Source organism: Lycium ferocissimum, unplaced genomic scaffold (genome assembly GCF_029784015.1).
Source record: "Lycium ferocissimum isolate CSIRO_LF1 unplaced genomic scaffold, AGI_CSIRO_Lferr_CH_V1 ctg105, whole genome shotgun sequence".
NCBI classification, from domain to species: Eukaryota; Viridiplantae; Streptophyta; class Magnoliopsida; order Solanales; family Solanaceae; genus Lycium; species Lycium ferocissimum.
Genome location: NW_026713343.1, coordinates 346,534 through 362,311, shown reverse-complemented (window position 1 = coordinate 362,311; position 15,778 = coordinate 346,534). Strand labels below are relative to the sequence as shown.

At 34.9% G+C, this 15,778-nt stretch overlaps 1 protein-coding gene across 5 annotated transcripts; it reads right to left on the bottom strand.

Annotated features, from left to right (window-relative positions):
• Window positions 1–5,176: 5,176 nt before the first annotated feature.
• Window positions 5,177–13,022, bottom strand: LOC132041501 (sec-independent protein translocase protein TATB, chloroplastic). Of its 5 annotated transcripts, none has more exons than XM_059432210.1 (8): window positions 12,706–13,019; window positions 12,460–12,581; window positions 10,349–10,408; window positions 10,108–10,255; window positions 6,418–6,561; window positions 5,927–6,076; window positions 5,544–5,633; window positions 5,177–5,462 (listed from the first exon to the last, which is right to left on the bottom strand). In XM_059432210.1, exons 1-8 carry the CDS (start codon window positions 12,917–12,919, stop codon window positions 5,401–5,403), a joined length of 990 nt encoding a protein of 329 aa, XP_059288193.1. In that variant the 5' UTR covers window positions 12,920–13,019; the 3' UTR covers window positions 5,177–5,400. The 5 variants fall into 5 exon arrangements, with proteins under 5 accessions (XP_059288193.1, XP_059288195.1, XP_059288192.1 ...); XM_059432212.1 differs by having other exon boundaries at window positions 5,544–5,627; window positions 5,939–6,076; XM_059432209.1 differs by having other exon boundaries at window positions 5,544–5,648; window positions 5,927–6,070; window positions 12,706–13,018.
• Window positions 13,023–15,778: the final 2,756 nt, after the last annotated feature.

The window sequence follows — 15,778 nt, the reverse complement described above, 5'->3', positions numbered from 1 at the left end:
CTTCTTCAGCAGTACCGACTCAGTTTCATCCTCTTTCAGATCATTGCCTTTTATGGCACAAGTATAGGAAGTCACGTTCTCCTGTGGATCCGTCGTTCCGTCATACTTAGGAATGTTTGGCATCTTAAACCTCTTCGGGATCAACTTCGAGGCCGCACTCAGAGGGAAAGGCCTTTGAATGTACCTTTTGGAATCCAGCCATTTTAAGATCGGAGAAGCCCCAGGGATATGGTCCACTAGAGAATTATAGGTTTCCACCTTTTTCTCATTATTGTTGATCCGTTTGGTCAATACTTCAAGCATTTTCAGGACCTCGGATAACCCATTGGAGCCCGATCTGTTGCCATTGTCAGCGACTTGATCTTCCCCGCAGATCGGTTCACCGATTTGGTTCGGTTTCGCCGCACTTGCACCGCTGTTCTTCTTTTAAAGTTGAGCTATAGCCGCCTGCTGTTCCTGCAACATATTAAATATTAAGCGTAAGTTAATTTCTTCTCCCGCATCATCCGGTGTCTTTCGTATAGATGCCCGAGGTGAAATCACGGGGTTATTGTTGTTGAACGGATCAATGGGCTGCGTGCTGCCAACATTCAGGTCGACAACGTCATTTGAATTGACAGCATTTGGATCGATCGGGGGAACGCCATTTGGAGCAACATGGGGTAAATTGTTGCGTGGTACCCCGTTGTTGTTCTCGTCGTGGTGGCTTGGTTCACCGTTATTGTTCAAGTGAATTGATTGGCTGTTGTTTGACATCTCGAAGTTAACCTGAAATCACAAACTTCAAGAGAACAAGTAAAAGTAGGGTTGTAAACAAATCAGCACTATTATCCTTAGCCCCACGGTGGGCGCCAAATTGTTTACCCCTAGAAAGGTAACAATTGAATTTGTAAACAGTTTAAAAGATACGTGATTTAATCAGTCGTTAACGTAATGAAATATGAAATAACAATCAATTTTATGTAACGAACAATGAAAGTACATTTGTCTGGAACGAACATGAACAACAGTATATAAAAATCATTACGAGATTTTATATAGTAGGATGTAAGCTTGACACTATTTTGACACTAAGGGCCAGTTTGGAAAGCCACCTGGTAATTGGAATTGGTGTAATTACTAGGGTAGTAATTACACAGCTGTGTAATTACAACGACCTGTTTGTTTGTCATAACGTAATTACAGTGTAATTACAAGCGTGTTGTTAGGCTGCACAAGTATAATTACACAGTTAGTTTAATTTAAAAATAAAATTTAATTGTAAAAAAATTAAAATTAATATTTAAAAATATTTGCCTTTATAAATGATATTAAATTAGTTATTTAATAACACGCCGTTTCTTGAAATATATTAATTAATAATCATATATTATAACTAATATTGTAAAAAATAATTGATATATATTTTTCAAATTAATAATATTTAATTTTAATTAATTATAAAACTTAAAAGCAGACTTTTTTTTAGAACGTCATAGATTGGATGTTTGACCAAAAAAAATTATAGATAAATTGCCATAACATTATTCAAATGTTTGACACAAAAAATCCATCAAATGTAACTGAAAAATAAACAACATGCAATGTGAAAGCAAATAACTTAAAATTGAAAATATAACCTAAATTCAAAATCCAAAAGAAAAAGTTTAACATAATACTCTTATGTAAAATTCCAACATTACATAAGTAAGTTTCAACGTAACTTAAGTACATAATTCAAAAGAAAGGGAAAATATAAGTCTATAACCTCATTCACAACGAAATTCTACTTTAATAACGTCACTCGTTATATGTCAAGTTTGTTAATGACTCATTCTTTCCAATATCAAGAGGTGTAGTTTCAAAAATGTTGTTTCAAGTTTGTTGGAGTTTCAAAAATGTAGTTTCAAGTTTGTTGGGCCTTGTACTTCGATTATCCTATTTATCTATGGTAGCTACTGCTCCTTTCTTTCCAGACTGTTCTATCATGACTTTCTCGCTTTTGTTATTCCTCATTTTCATATTTTTTTGATATGCTTGTCCCTATCTGACCTTTTTGTCTTGTTCTCTCTTGAGCCGAGGGTCTTTCGGAAACAGTTTCCATACCTTTTAAGGTGGGGGTAAAGTCTGCGTACAGTCTACCCTCCCCAGACCCCACATTGTGAGATTCTACTGGGTATGTTGTTGTTGTTGTTGTTGTTGTTGTTGTTGTATGCTAAATGAATAAAATAAAAAAATAAAAAAAAATACGAGCAATTACATGGAACCACAAGAAGTAAAGGTTGGGAATGAGAAGAAAGGAAATGAAAAATAAATAATATAAAAAGAAAAATACATTTTAAAAAATAAAAATAATTAAAAAGTAAAAATAAAAAAGAAATTAAAATAATAGAAAAAAACAAATTAAAAATCAAAAGAAATTAAAATAATAGAAATAAAAAATAAATTAATAATAAAAAGAAATTAAAATAAAAGAAACAAACTATAATGTAATCCTGTAATTACAGGGTGTGCTTACACCCAATTCTCAACCACCCCACCCCACCCCCCCCCCCCCCCCCACCCCTCCCCTTGAGAATTGGAGAGTGTAATTATACTCTCTCAATTACACCAATTTCCACCTAACTGTGTAATTACTTGGTCAAACAAATATATCAAAACGTGTAATTACACCCAATTTCAATTACCTGGGTGGCTTTTAAAACATGCCCTAACAGAAAATGATACTCCTATGCGGACAGTTGATCTCATGCGAGTGACTTGAGAACCTGATAAAAACTTTTTAATTCACTCATATCTACCAAATTGATGAATTTGGTTGGTCGTCCAAGTATCAGTTTGACCACTATTCCAAATATTTAAGCTACTATTATCTCAAGGTTACTAACGAATTATTTCATTAGAGAATTAGCTGACACGGTAGCATTTTCTTTAACACTGTTGGCCTAGAATTTATACTCCAGTCAAAATCAATATAAACTCAATTAAAGATGATTATTAGAGAATAAATTATATATCAAATCTTATTAATTGTAATAGTCAATCGTTAGCTCTAATTCTTTTTAGGACAACAGCCAAATAGTGATTGTAATTAAGCCAACCGATTTTAATCAGGAAAAAAATATTTAAATCACGTCAATAATTTTAAACAAACAGGCCTTAGTTCATGTTACATCACATTTGAAACAATATAAATTAGTATAAATTTTCCCATGAATCTAAGACTTGAGGGACATCTTACCACTTTTTTCCAAGAAGAAAGACCAATCATACGAACCAGAAATTTTATCATTTTTTTCTGCGGATTGCCCTTCAAAGGCACTGGTCTTTAATTTTTGTCCCTTAAATTGGTGGTCTTTAATTTTTTCACTTTACCTAATACCCCAAGATTCTGGGTTCGAACCCCAATTCAGTAAAAAAAAAAAAAAAAAAGAAGGAATTTCGCAAGGCAGAGGTTTGAATTCGCATGCAAAACTCTACCTTAAAGTACAGTTTGAAACTCTATCTGAGGCCTAATTTTACTACGAAACTCTGCCTTGCAAATTTTTTTTTATTTTTTTGACTGAACCGGGGTTCGAACCTTATGTGTTTGAGGAACAAAAATTAAAGACCATTGCCTTTGAATGGTAATCGTGCAAATGACCCAAATTTTATTTTATGCCTCACAAACTTATGTTAACTTGTGTGAGGTTTAATTTTATAAATTAGTCCACTCAGATATTGCATTCTGAGGCAAAAAATTATTTTGTGTCTCACACAACTAAGACTAATTGTCAAGATTTTTTTTTGTCCCACAAACTTTGAATCCATTAACTTGTGAGACAAAAAAGTATCTCACACAACTAATGTCAACTGTATGAGGCAAAAAATAACTTTTCCTCTTTTGAATCCTCTAATTTGTGAAACAAAAAGAAACTCCATAGCAACTTGTGTTAATTGTGTGAGACGCAAAGAATTTTTTTTCTATAATATGGGATAGTCTGAGTTTTTACATAATCAGTATCATTTGTAACCCTTCAAATATCTCTTAGGACTTCTGTTCAGATTTTGCGTTCAGTTGTCAAAGTTCACAGTTTTTTCAAAATCGAGTGTTGGGTTAAAATTGTTCCTTATCTATAGAAGTAAGTTTATTTTCGTCCCTCAAATATTACCCTGAGCATATTTGATCCCTTATTATAGGAGTAGGTTCATTTTGGTCCCTCAAATATAACGCTAAGCATATTTAATCTCTTAACTATGCTAAAGTAGGGCACTTTTGGTTCCCCTAATAGAACCCGTTTAAAAAGTAATGGTGCTAAACCCATGTGACACTAACGTGACTCGTAAAAGGCTAAACCCATCGAATAAAATGCAAAGCAGAGTAATGGCATTTCGCTAAAAAATGCAACTCATACAAGATATTAGCAAAGCAACTCATAATATTTGGATCATATGATTGGTAACCAACTCTTAAACAGTAATCTAGCAAAGACACATGGAATCGTTCCACTCATTTTGGAAGCATGTGAATATAAAGTTATTTTTGTTAAATATTAAAAAAATCAAAATTCTTTTTAACAACTGTTATAAATTATCTTAATTGGTGGAACTGCTTCAATTTTTTTCGGAAGCATGTGAATGCAAATTTTAATATATTAGATAAAGTTTTTGCCTGTTTTAAAAAATTAGCTTCTTCTTCTTCCAGCCAATTGAAGCTATCTACAGAGAGGCTAGAGCTTTTTCCGGTGAAGTATTTCTTCATATGAAATTGGGGAGAAAGGCGAATGAGTTTAGTATTTTTGTCCGATATGTTTAGCCTTATACAAGTCACGTGAGTGTCACATGGGTTTAGCACCGTTACTTTTTAAACGGGTTCTATTAGGGGAACCAAAAGTGCCCATTGTAGCATAGTTAAGGAATTAAATATGCTTAGCGTTATATTTAAGGGACCAACATGAACCTACTCCCATAGATAAGGGATTAAGCTCAAGGTAATATTTGAGGGGCCAAAATGAACCTACTTCCATAGATAAGGGACAATTTTAACCCAAAACTCCCTTCAAAATCAGTAGGTGATAAATAAAACAAATGAATGGACGAAAGTGTGGAACAATTACTGTAAAATGCACAAGGTATAACGTCATTCTGAAAGTCTTATAAAGGTCGACAGAATATTTATTCATCCCCACACCCCCAGCCAGCCATCTCACCCAGCAAATAGAAAGGAAGTGATTTTTATCTTGATTTATACATTACATCAGACTGACTAAATAAGTGAAATCTGTTACAACACTCTTCCAATGGCTCTAATGTACAAAATTGTATCTCCCAGCAAAAGATTCCAAGTTCATCAAGCTTTCTAAGAATAATACTACAATATTCAATGATTTAAAAAAAAAAAAAAGAACAAGCCCTACAGTAGACAATCGCGCGTTAGCTGCCCTATGTCTCACTTTCGGGCTTCGTGGAAGAAGGGATCATCGAGGCAGCTTCTTCGGGAGTTTCTGGGGTAAAATGTATTTAAGAATAAACATCAAGACACACACAGAGAAAGGGGAAGTTTACTATGTGCACAAATAACTAACCTTGCGACTGGCTTTGGACATTTGATGGGCTTTGCTGAGGCGAAGTCGTCTCTGTATTATTCGAAAGCTCTTCAGTTGAGTATGCTCCCTCTGCAGAAGAAATATCTGTTATTTCAGAAACAATAGCAGTTAGTTCCCTATGGATGAAGAAAACAACCAATTGGGTTGAAAAGTTCTGAAGTATCTCCCTCCCACGAATAGAACGTTATTCGAGCAGTGGATCTATTATTGTACTAATGAGGCAATAAATATCCAAATAAAAATAGAGCACTTTCGGGCAACTCTAGCAGGAGCATAGCAAGAGTGACCAGGTTTCAGGACTTCACCAATTTAAAAGATGGATCATAGCGAAAAGGTATTTTCTATGTGCACACATTACTAACCTTGCGACGGACTTTGGGCGTTGAACTGGCTTTGCTCGGGAGTAGATGTCTCATTCTGCTGCTGAGCAGCTGCTTGTAGCTGCTCCTCAGTGATCTTCAACAACTCTTCGGTTGAGTATGCTCCATCCGAAGAAGAAGAATTATCTGCCACTTCAGAAACATTAACACCGATTAGAATTTGAATAGAACAACAATGGGATCGAAAAGTTCCAAAATGCATCCCATGAATAGATTATTTCGTAACAGCTCGACAGCAGAAAACATCTAGTAGAAATGGACCCTGCTTCATACCAGAAAATTAATGTTAAAGGAAGAAAAAGAAAAAGAAAAAAACTCGAGCAGTGGATTGCTTATTGTACTAACGAGATCAACTAATATCCAAATAGAAGTACAGCAATCATTGGAAGAGTAATTTGGAAGATGGACCATGGTTGCTATAATACAAATCTAATAGAATGGCGTTCCGATCTTTATTTTGTATATCTACTTACCTTGTGATACGGTCTGGGATTCAGACTGACTTTCAAGTAAGGATGCGAGATCCTTCTCAGCTTGTTTTTCAGCCTCAGCGATTCTCATCAGCCTTTCCAAGTCGTCTTCAGCCGTTGAAGCTACGCTTGGTGATGGAGAACCATCTGCCATTTTTGTAAGAGTTACATAATGGAAGTCTTTATAGGATATGTAACTATTTAGTCTGATAACACAAATGAGCATTAAAAACTGATTTGCTACTTCAATGATATAATGCCTAAAATAATAATTGCAGAAGACGACTATGGATAATGGTAGGTAAAAGTGGTCCAAGATAAGGACCAAAAACCCACTCGCAAATTTGCAATAGTGGATATTCTGTAGGTACGAAGCAGCAACAACCATTGATTGAAAGGTTGGATAATATGAATGAAAATGTCTAGATAAAATATTCTTGCAATTTTGGGCCTTCTGCTATACTTAGAAGCCATGAGCATTGATTATGAGGTACCAATGCGAACAAGAATGCGAGGTTGTCCCTCCTCCAGTTATCAGACTTAACACATTTCTTCGGCAAAAACTGGTTTCATGCTAGTCATGTGTGCTCTAAACAACTAAAATTTCCTCCAAATTCAGTTTCCTCCTAGATAACCTTCTTCACAAAGAAAATAAGCCAGCTTTCACACATTTTGATGCTACGGCATCTTCTGAAATTAGCTTTTACCTCATATAATTCACAAACATCAAACAGTAGATTGGAACACCTCTTATTGTAGTCAATGAAAGTTTTCAAGTGTTCAATATAAAGTTAGAAGAACTAAACCTGAATCCTCGAAAGACAATGTGTGGAATGAGCCCAAGGTTTCCATGAACTCTTGATGCATCGCTTTAACTTTTTATACATGTACAATAAAAACCGAACTTCTGTCCCTCTAAAACACATGCACTCTGTACAGAATTTCTTTAAATCCAAGCGGTTATTACACAAAGTGCTAATGAATGTAAAAGCAAGATTCACACGATGGATTGAAAAGTCAAGGAGACCAAAGCATGTCCACCTTGTCAATATTCTATGGTCTATGTAAAATGTGGGTCCAAATATGAACCAAAATGAGAGACCTGTATCATCCTCTGCCAAGCCTGTCAGAGTGTTAAGCTCAAAAGTCTCTTGTCAGTGCGTGTCCAAAAGAGTGTGAGATGTTCTCACATAACTACTCTTAACACTATAAGTAGCATGCATGAATCTAACTGGGGTCCGCGTTGGTGGAGGACCAGGATTAGAAGAAAGAGGGTCTCCAGTTGTAGGATATCTAATGAAACTGTCGTTGGAATGGATTATTCAAAGAGAAAGATCACCAGGCTGGGTGAAAGACATAAATAGGCTAATGGTATCCCATATGATTATGGTGAAGGTGGCCCATCTCCAACGGAAAATCAAATAATGAAGGGAAAAAAGAACTACGTGAGTTCGTCATTAACTCTTTAAGACATACCAGGAAATTTCATTGTCAGACTGAGTGTTCTTTCATAATAGACGCCCTTAATTCAAGAACCCGATAAAGAAATAGAAGTGCAGTCTTTGAATTTATGTCAAAAGCAAACAAGCGCTATCATGCACCTAGGTGGAATTTGACTTACTTTTTGCTTTTCAATTTCAATTTGGCCTTCTAGAGGTATGTCAATCCTACATCTTTGTTGACTAAACTACACCGAAAGACACTCTTAACATGGAGTGATAACGTTCACTTTGGGTCAAACCCGCATGGTTTTCTTCTAAAGGCCTCACACCATTAAGAGTATCCCTACATCTTATATTTAGCTTCTTTTTATCAATTTCCAATATGAGACTTTGTTCGCACACCCAATTACAGGCTAACCTAGAGCTTCATTGCGTGCCACCAAAATTATCTAAGTGGTTCTCCCCACCAAAACCCACTAGTGTTTGTCTCTGTATGGGTGTCCAAACTACGGGCAAAGGCAGTAAATTGGCCGGTAAACGCACAAAGGGAGTAAACCGGCACATTCAACTCCACCACTCAATTGGGCTTTGTTTCTTAGCTTTTCAGGCAGCAATATGAGAGTTAAATTCATCATTTCCATACTCATTTAGCCAAACCATCGGCTCTGGTACCAGTTTGTAGAGTTAAACCAGTCTAATCACAATCTTAACATGGTGCGATATTGTCCGCTTCGGGCCAAGCCTTTACAATATTTTCTAAAAGACCTCACACCATGAAGAGTACCTTTATACGTTATATGTAGCTTCTTTTTCTTATTAATTTCCATTTTGAAAATTTGTTTGCACACATAATCCAACAAATTTATTATGTGATTACTTTAGTTTCCTACTTGTGAAAAGAAAGCTCAAGAACAAGCAAATACATCTGTAATGTCAATTGTTTGTGAGTCAAAACTAACTCTTTTAAGCTTCTTACATCAAAAACATCATTTATACAGAAGAAAGTCAGACCTTATAGTACCAAAATCAATTCTTGAAAACTACATGAAAGACCACTTCAACTAGGGCAGCTTTTAGAACGTCTCAAAGCTGATTTTGATGGTTAAGGTTTTGGTAAGATTGGTTGTGGGTTTTGATTGACATTCGCTTGTCACCTTTGTCTTCGTGCCCCACGGCTGTTCCTTAACTTTAGTAGAGGTTGACTAAGGAAAATGGCTTGACCCAGGACTATTGGCTTTCCGTCAAGTGTCAGTTCAGCCATGGACATTCAATTCAATCTCGGAGATAGTCAAAATACCATTGTCCATTCAAAATGAAAGGAATGAGGTAGGCCGCTTACACACGCTTCAAGTCTTCTTTTGCTGATTCAATAGCAGTCTGGAAATTAGACTGAATAAGTCTTAGTGTAGTTAAGCCAGAGCCAGGATCAGAAGTTCTTCCATCTCCTGAGATAAGATCAGACAGAGCCTATACGCCTTCTTCCTTTGCTACAGCTACTGGGGAGAATAGTTGGTACTATCTAAATTTTCTTTTGCAATAAGAGTGCAACCAACAATGCGCAATGTCTTTTGAAAAGTTTAACAAGAAACCTTCCAGAACTTTCAATACATTATACATCAACCCTATGAAATATAGTTGCCACAAGATCAGACCACTTCTGCAGAGAAATTTAACAGATCAAATCTTGCAACTCTACTGGTGAACTCCAACCAATGCTTAACACAACATTTTTCACTCACAAAATGAACTTCTGAATTATATGCGATACTAAAAGGCACAAATACAGTTAATCTACCATTTCTACCTTACTTGGCAGAATAAAGAATATTATCTTCAGGACAAATTTAAAAAATCAAAGAACTTTATTTAACCAGTAAGTATACTCTAGCACGCTGAAACAACCCGGAAACCTTAACGGGTGTTAAAACTACATATTAGTGGTAATTGGCGTTTTCCCATGCAAATTGTAAACCGCAGTTTTTACCATAGTGTCAATTGAACAGCAAAAGTAAAAATTGCGCAAACACCAACAGTTCTTTAATATGATAAGTAGACTCATACACTTGGTACTTTCTATCAGGGCATCGATATAACCTCTGAACCATTAATATGATAATTAAAACGTCTAAGAAGTAAAACAATTAAAAAAATGTCCACGAAGTTGAAGACTTTTTGGAGTTACTAAAAAAAAAAAAACATACTACATTTAGGAAACACAAATGGCAAAGATATAAAAGGTGTGATTACTCACTGGGATCAGCCACCTGTGTTGAATCTTTAGAGCTGGTATCTGATGAAGGGCTCATTGTGCTAGATTTTTTTGTGTCTTGGACTGAACCTTTAATGTCATCAAGGCCAATCTCTCGTTCAAGTGTGCTCTTGAATTCCCTTGAAACATCCTTCATGCAAAAGACAAGAGCACCATGAGAATCAAAATCAGCTTCTATAGTAAGGGAAACAAAGAAACTTAGAAAAATGTTACATGGACCTACCTGAAGTTCTCTGATAGTAGGTTGAAATTCACGCAAAGTTTTTCCCAGGTTACGAGCAACCTGACATGCAGAAAATCTCACATTGTAAGATGGTAAGTCAAAGTTTACGTTGTCATTAGATATTAGAGTTGAATAAGACATGCGGTTCTCCCACTGAGAAAACAACTGGCAATACGACGAAGGTTTACATTTAGATTGGTATACTTGAACCAAAGTGAAGGATTTGAAGTTTAAAACTTCAGAATCCTCAACCTTTAGCTGCAGAATCAACGTAGAAAGCATCAGTAGAATGTGAATTTTGCAGCGAAAATTGGACCAATAAAAGAGAGGCACATAGTGTTCTTACAAAAATGCATGTGTCTTCCTCATGACCTCAAAGAGGCACTTATATCCAGGAGGTGTTACATCAGGAATCCATTTTACCCAGCATGCCTAAGGAGTGGCGTCAATCAGCAGGCATGTTTTTTTTTTTTTTTTTTTTTTTTTTTTTCTCTAAAAAATTGTGGCTTGACAACCGATCTTCTATAACCCAACCTTCTGTCACTATTAGTCCTAGTCATTCTCCAGCATTACCGGAAAGTACTCCACCTCATCTAGTTGGGGTAACTGTAAATGACTAGGGCGTCATGCCCACCCCAGGTTACAGAAAAAGCAAGCCTTCAGAATCCTAAAGGTAAAATACTTGGAGGTTTAAAGCAATTGATTGTAATAGCATGAGACCTCATCATGAAATGCCCATAACCTCTCTTGACTGAGGTAGTACATTTTCCTAATTTTCTAACTACTTAGATTAGTTCCTTTAACACTCACAGAAATCCCACCCCAGCCCAGTAAACCGATGGCATATCTCTTAACCTGTAGCGATCACTGTCCCCAATGGGCTAGCGCTGCAGAAAATCTATATGCACTCAAAATCTCAGGTGCATCCACCGCTGCAAGACTTCAATTACCCCGTCTTAGTTTTGATGCTAGACCACCCCCCCACAATCTTAAGCGAATGAAAAATCATTTGGCTAATATCCAAGGATAACACACTTCCTACCCTCTTCTTTAGGATAATATATTTTACCTCCCTTAAACGCTAGAGTCACCCCCCACCCCCAAACTTTAGTCAACACCTTCTTGCAGTAGTATAAGATGATCAAAATCCATTTGAAGTGTTTCTAATCCTTTCACAAAGATAATTTGAAACTCGCTCTAGTTAAATGCATCTAAAACTATCTAGTGAATCTGAAGACACAACTTTCACATGACTAAATTCCAAAGGAAGCTAAGGATTTTGAATGTAAGCAATCTAAGTAGAAGCTGCTATACATTGTTTATCTTACGCCTAATTAGCTTTGTAGCATATCAGTGGTAGGGAAACGTCTGCTCAGTTAGAACTTAGAATTACAGTCAGAGTGTGTTTGGTATGGAAATGTTTTCTAATTTTAGTGTGTTTAGCATGGAAATGTTTTTTCAATTTTCTCGTGTTTGGTTGGTCAAATTTTTTGGAAAAAATTTTCTCTAGGAATACAAGATCCTTAAAAGTAAGAAAAATTACTTCCCTAGTGGAAGTCGAAAAATGATTTCCCTAATGGAAGTAGAGCAAACAAGTTTCCTAAGTGACATTACACATTAATTGTCTCCTACCCACCCTCCAATACACCCCACCCCACAGCCCTCATCCTCACCACCCCTATCCCATAGTGTTTGTCTAGATTATATATAGATGCTTTTGGGACAATTACATGCCAAACATAAGAAAATAAGAAAGAAAACCACTTATTTTTAATGTTTTTCTTGAAAAAACATTTTCCTTCGACCAAACGCACCCTGAGTTTGCAAACTTATTCCTGGGAGCTCAATAGAAAGTTATTGAATGATAATTTAATAATTTGCGTGAGAGTTCCGGTTGTAAATTCTCTGCTTTCAATAATTCAGCTGGCAACTCACATCTAGCCAAGGATTAAAACAAAAGAAAAAAAAAACATTTTTCCTGATTAATAGAGTTGACTTAAGACTAATCCAAAAGAACTTCATGTACTTGTAACTTAACTTCTGTCTATCCTCAAATGAAATTAAAGACAGACAATGGTCATAGTATTGTATAGGGAAGAAGGAAAACAGACCTCAGCAAGACCTTTTGGACCAAAAACTAGCAAAGCCACAACCCCAATTACTAGTGCTTCAGGAGCACCAACTCCAAATAGTGATGCATATACACCTTTCCCTTTGAGTTTTCTACTTCTTCCTGTAAACCAATCACTTCAACAATCAACAAATATGAAAGAACTCAATATAATAAGCAAAACCCAATTGGCATTGGCTGATCATTAAAACAGCTGAATTAGCAAATACCCAAAATAGAGAAATACCAATTAGTACTGAATATTGAGATTTGGAAATGCTGAGCTGCTTCAATCCATTCCAAGAAAAAGGGGTGAGACCCAAGCATTTCAAGAAGTGAACTTTGGGATTCTTGGAAACTGAAATGGAAGAAGTTGAGAAAGCAGTTAAAGAGAGTCTTCTACTACTAGTGAATGAAGAAGAAGCAGTAGGAGCAGAGATTGCAGAAGCCATGGTGGTCATTGAATCAAGAAACTCAGCTACCACTACAGCCTACATTCATTTCCTTTTCTTGTTTTCTGGTCTTAGGATATATTGGTCCTAATGCGACAAAAGAGAATGGACCGGATTTTAATTTGGGCCACAGAGCCCCAATTTGTTAGTGCTACTTCTTCCTTCATTTGTCAGACGTAACAAGCTGTTTTTGATTTGTTTAGAATAGTTATTAAAACTGAACATAGAGTTTAAGAAGAAACAAAAAAAAATTGACACATGAATTAAAATTGTGTATAAAGTATTACTGTAAAAAGTTCTACCAAATATTTTGTTTTGTATATCAAGTGAGACCTGTTACAATCATGTTAATGGCGAATTGCAACGTAAACATTGAATAGCTTTTAAAAATAAAAATATGTCAATCTCTTCGAAATAACTATGTTACATAAAGGGTGTGTTTGGTATGACGAAAAATGTTTTCCAAGAAAATATTTTCTCAAAAAATAAGTGATTTTCCAACTTATTTTTTGGTCTTTGGTACGCAAATTGAAAAATATCACTTTAAGAATATTTGTATCTATTCAAATCAAAACACTATGAAATTTTTTAGTTCAGAGTACAGCTTCTGGTGGTGGAGATAGAAGGGGTGAGGGGGTAAGTGCGGGGTAAGGCATAAGGGGTAGTCAGGGGTGGGGTTACGCAGGTAGGTGGAGTGGATGGATAGTGCAGAGGGTGGGTTGGGATGCGTTAGTGCTTTTATTGATATTGATTTGAAAAATGTTTTCCCTCAAATTTTTAAGAAAAGCATTTTCCTTCATTTCCTCGTATCTTGAGAAAAATATGTTTCAAGATATTTAGTGTAACTAAACAAGGAAAAATAGAAAATCATTTTCCAGTAAATATTTTCCGGTCGTACCAACTACCAAACACACCCAAAATGCGCATAAATTATTTGGGCCTGGCAACTATATACCCATTGCATACAATGGATGCAAATTGTTCAACTCAAATGGAAAAAAAAATCTAAGAAGTGCTAGTATAATTTAGTTTCATTTCCCTCTCCCCCAACCACAGGCAACATGCATACACATCTTAATTTAATAGGTAGTTACTATTTTTTATTAGTATGTATATTTGATAATTTTTAAGCAAAATTTAATAATTTAAAAGAAATTCCAATTACTTACCTCTGCTTAAAATTATTTCTGCTCATTAATCCAAGTTGGCAAGATTTACAACCTACCTACTTGGATGATCATCTGGATCCACGCATGTGCACCAGCTATAAAATAACATATAGTCAAATGAAACTAACAAGGCATTATACCACTTAGCCATTGGGAAAACTTTATACACGTGCCACAACTTAAATTACTATATCTTAAATTGGCCATCTAATTAATCAAATTAAAATATGCAATAATAGCATTGAAGTTGTAGAAATAATTCTTAAATGAATAAGTCGTACGACAAAGTGCGGTAAGTTCCAAATAAAAATGATACATATTATGTATCTATATAATAATATAAAGCTAGGCATAGACAAGGTGATATGACACCTGTCTATGATCTAGAATGTCATTTATATTTTTTCTCAAATTTTTGACATTTTTCTTAATGTTTTCTATTTATATGATTTATGGCCTAGAATGCCATTTATCTTTTTTCTCAAATTTTTGACATTTTTCTTAATTTTTTCTCTTTATATTATTTATTAGAAAGCCTAAAATTTGTGTCTTAATTACCTATCTTTAATTTTTTTCAGTTTAGAAAGTCCAAAGGCCACTGCTATTAGTTTAGCAATTATTGATCATTTAGCAATTATTGATCATTTGTGCAATAATGAAATTGTTACAACCTAATAAAGTTGCAAACGTGCTGTTTTTTCCTTTTGAGAAATGTTATTTCATTTAAGAAAATTTAAATGACAGTTTATTTAACTCAAACGTCACATTAGTTTGCTCTTCTATATTAGGAGCATCTTCATCGGATGAACACTACCTCGCAAAAAGTTGCTATGCAGTGTAAAATTTTCTCCAGATTTATAGTTTTTATTATTCAATTTTCGTTCTTTTGTTGTATATTCTTTGATTCTGAGACTATTCATGAGATATAGAAGTTTTTCACAAAGTTGAGTACTCTACTATTTGAATATTTTGAGATTATATAGAGTGTGCAAATTCAAATTTTGGGTACTCAGGTTGGAGTTGACTCTCTTACTATTTCTATACTGTTGAATATTTCTTTGGTCAATGATGGGGGTTTTACCCTAACCCTCTACAAGGTGTATGATTTTTGTTACATAAATAGGATCTTGGATATAAATTCGTTAGTGTACTATTAATTTTCTTTTACAATTCTCTGAAATGGATAATTTTACATAAACCACAATATAACATAATTCAAGGTGATTCATTTTATAGGGCAAGCAGTAACTAGCAAAAGCAGCTAATATACTTCAAATGACGGATTTATATCACGTAAAGCTTTAGAAATCTCCCTGTTGCAAGATTGGTAAAAATCTTTATGTTGCTTTCTCATTATTTATTCATAGTAATATTATAAGAAGGTTACAAGTTATTCCGAGAAAGAAAATAATATTTTTCATTCCAGGTTAGTCCCTTTAAAATTCTTTGTTTCACGTTCTTTATCTTTTTGTAATTTTTTGGCCAGCAATATTATTACTTTGATGTAATTATATTTACTCTAATTTGCTTTTTGGGTAGTTTAATGATATATTTTTATTTTATAAAAATATTTTCAGATGTTGTTTGTTTTCTTCTATATATCTTTTTTGGTGAATGTACATAGATTAGTTCTTATATCAGATATCAGACTAGATCGACTAGCTAGTTTTAGGGTGTTGACACTTTCAGTAATAGTGCA

Bases quoted from the DNA above. Each gene is read 5' to 3' on its own strand.
- LOC132041501 (XM_059432208.1), bottom strand. From the start codon at position 12,919: ATGACCACCATGGCTTCTGCAATCTCTGCTCCTACTGCTTCTTCTTCA. The intron at 5,649-5,926 runs GTTAGTAATGTG...CTGAAATAACAG, and splicing joins CGCCCAAAGTCCGTCGCAAG to ATATTTCTTCTGCAGAGGGA. The intron at 5,463-5,543 runs GTTAGTTATTTG...ATTTTACCCCAG, and splicing joins TGTCCAAAGCCAGTCGCAAG to AAACTCCCGAAGAAGCTGCC.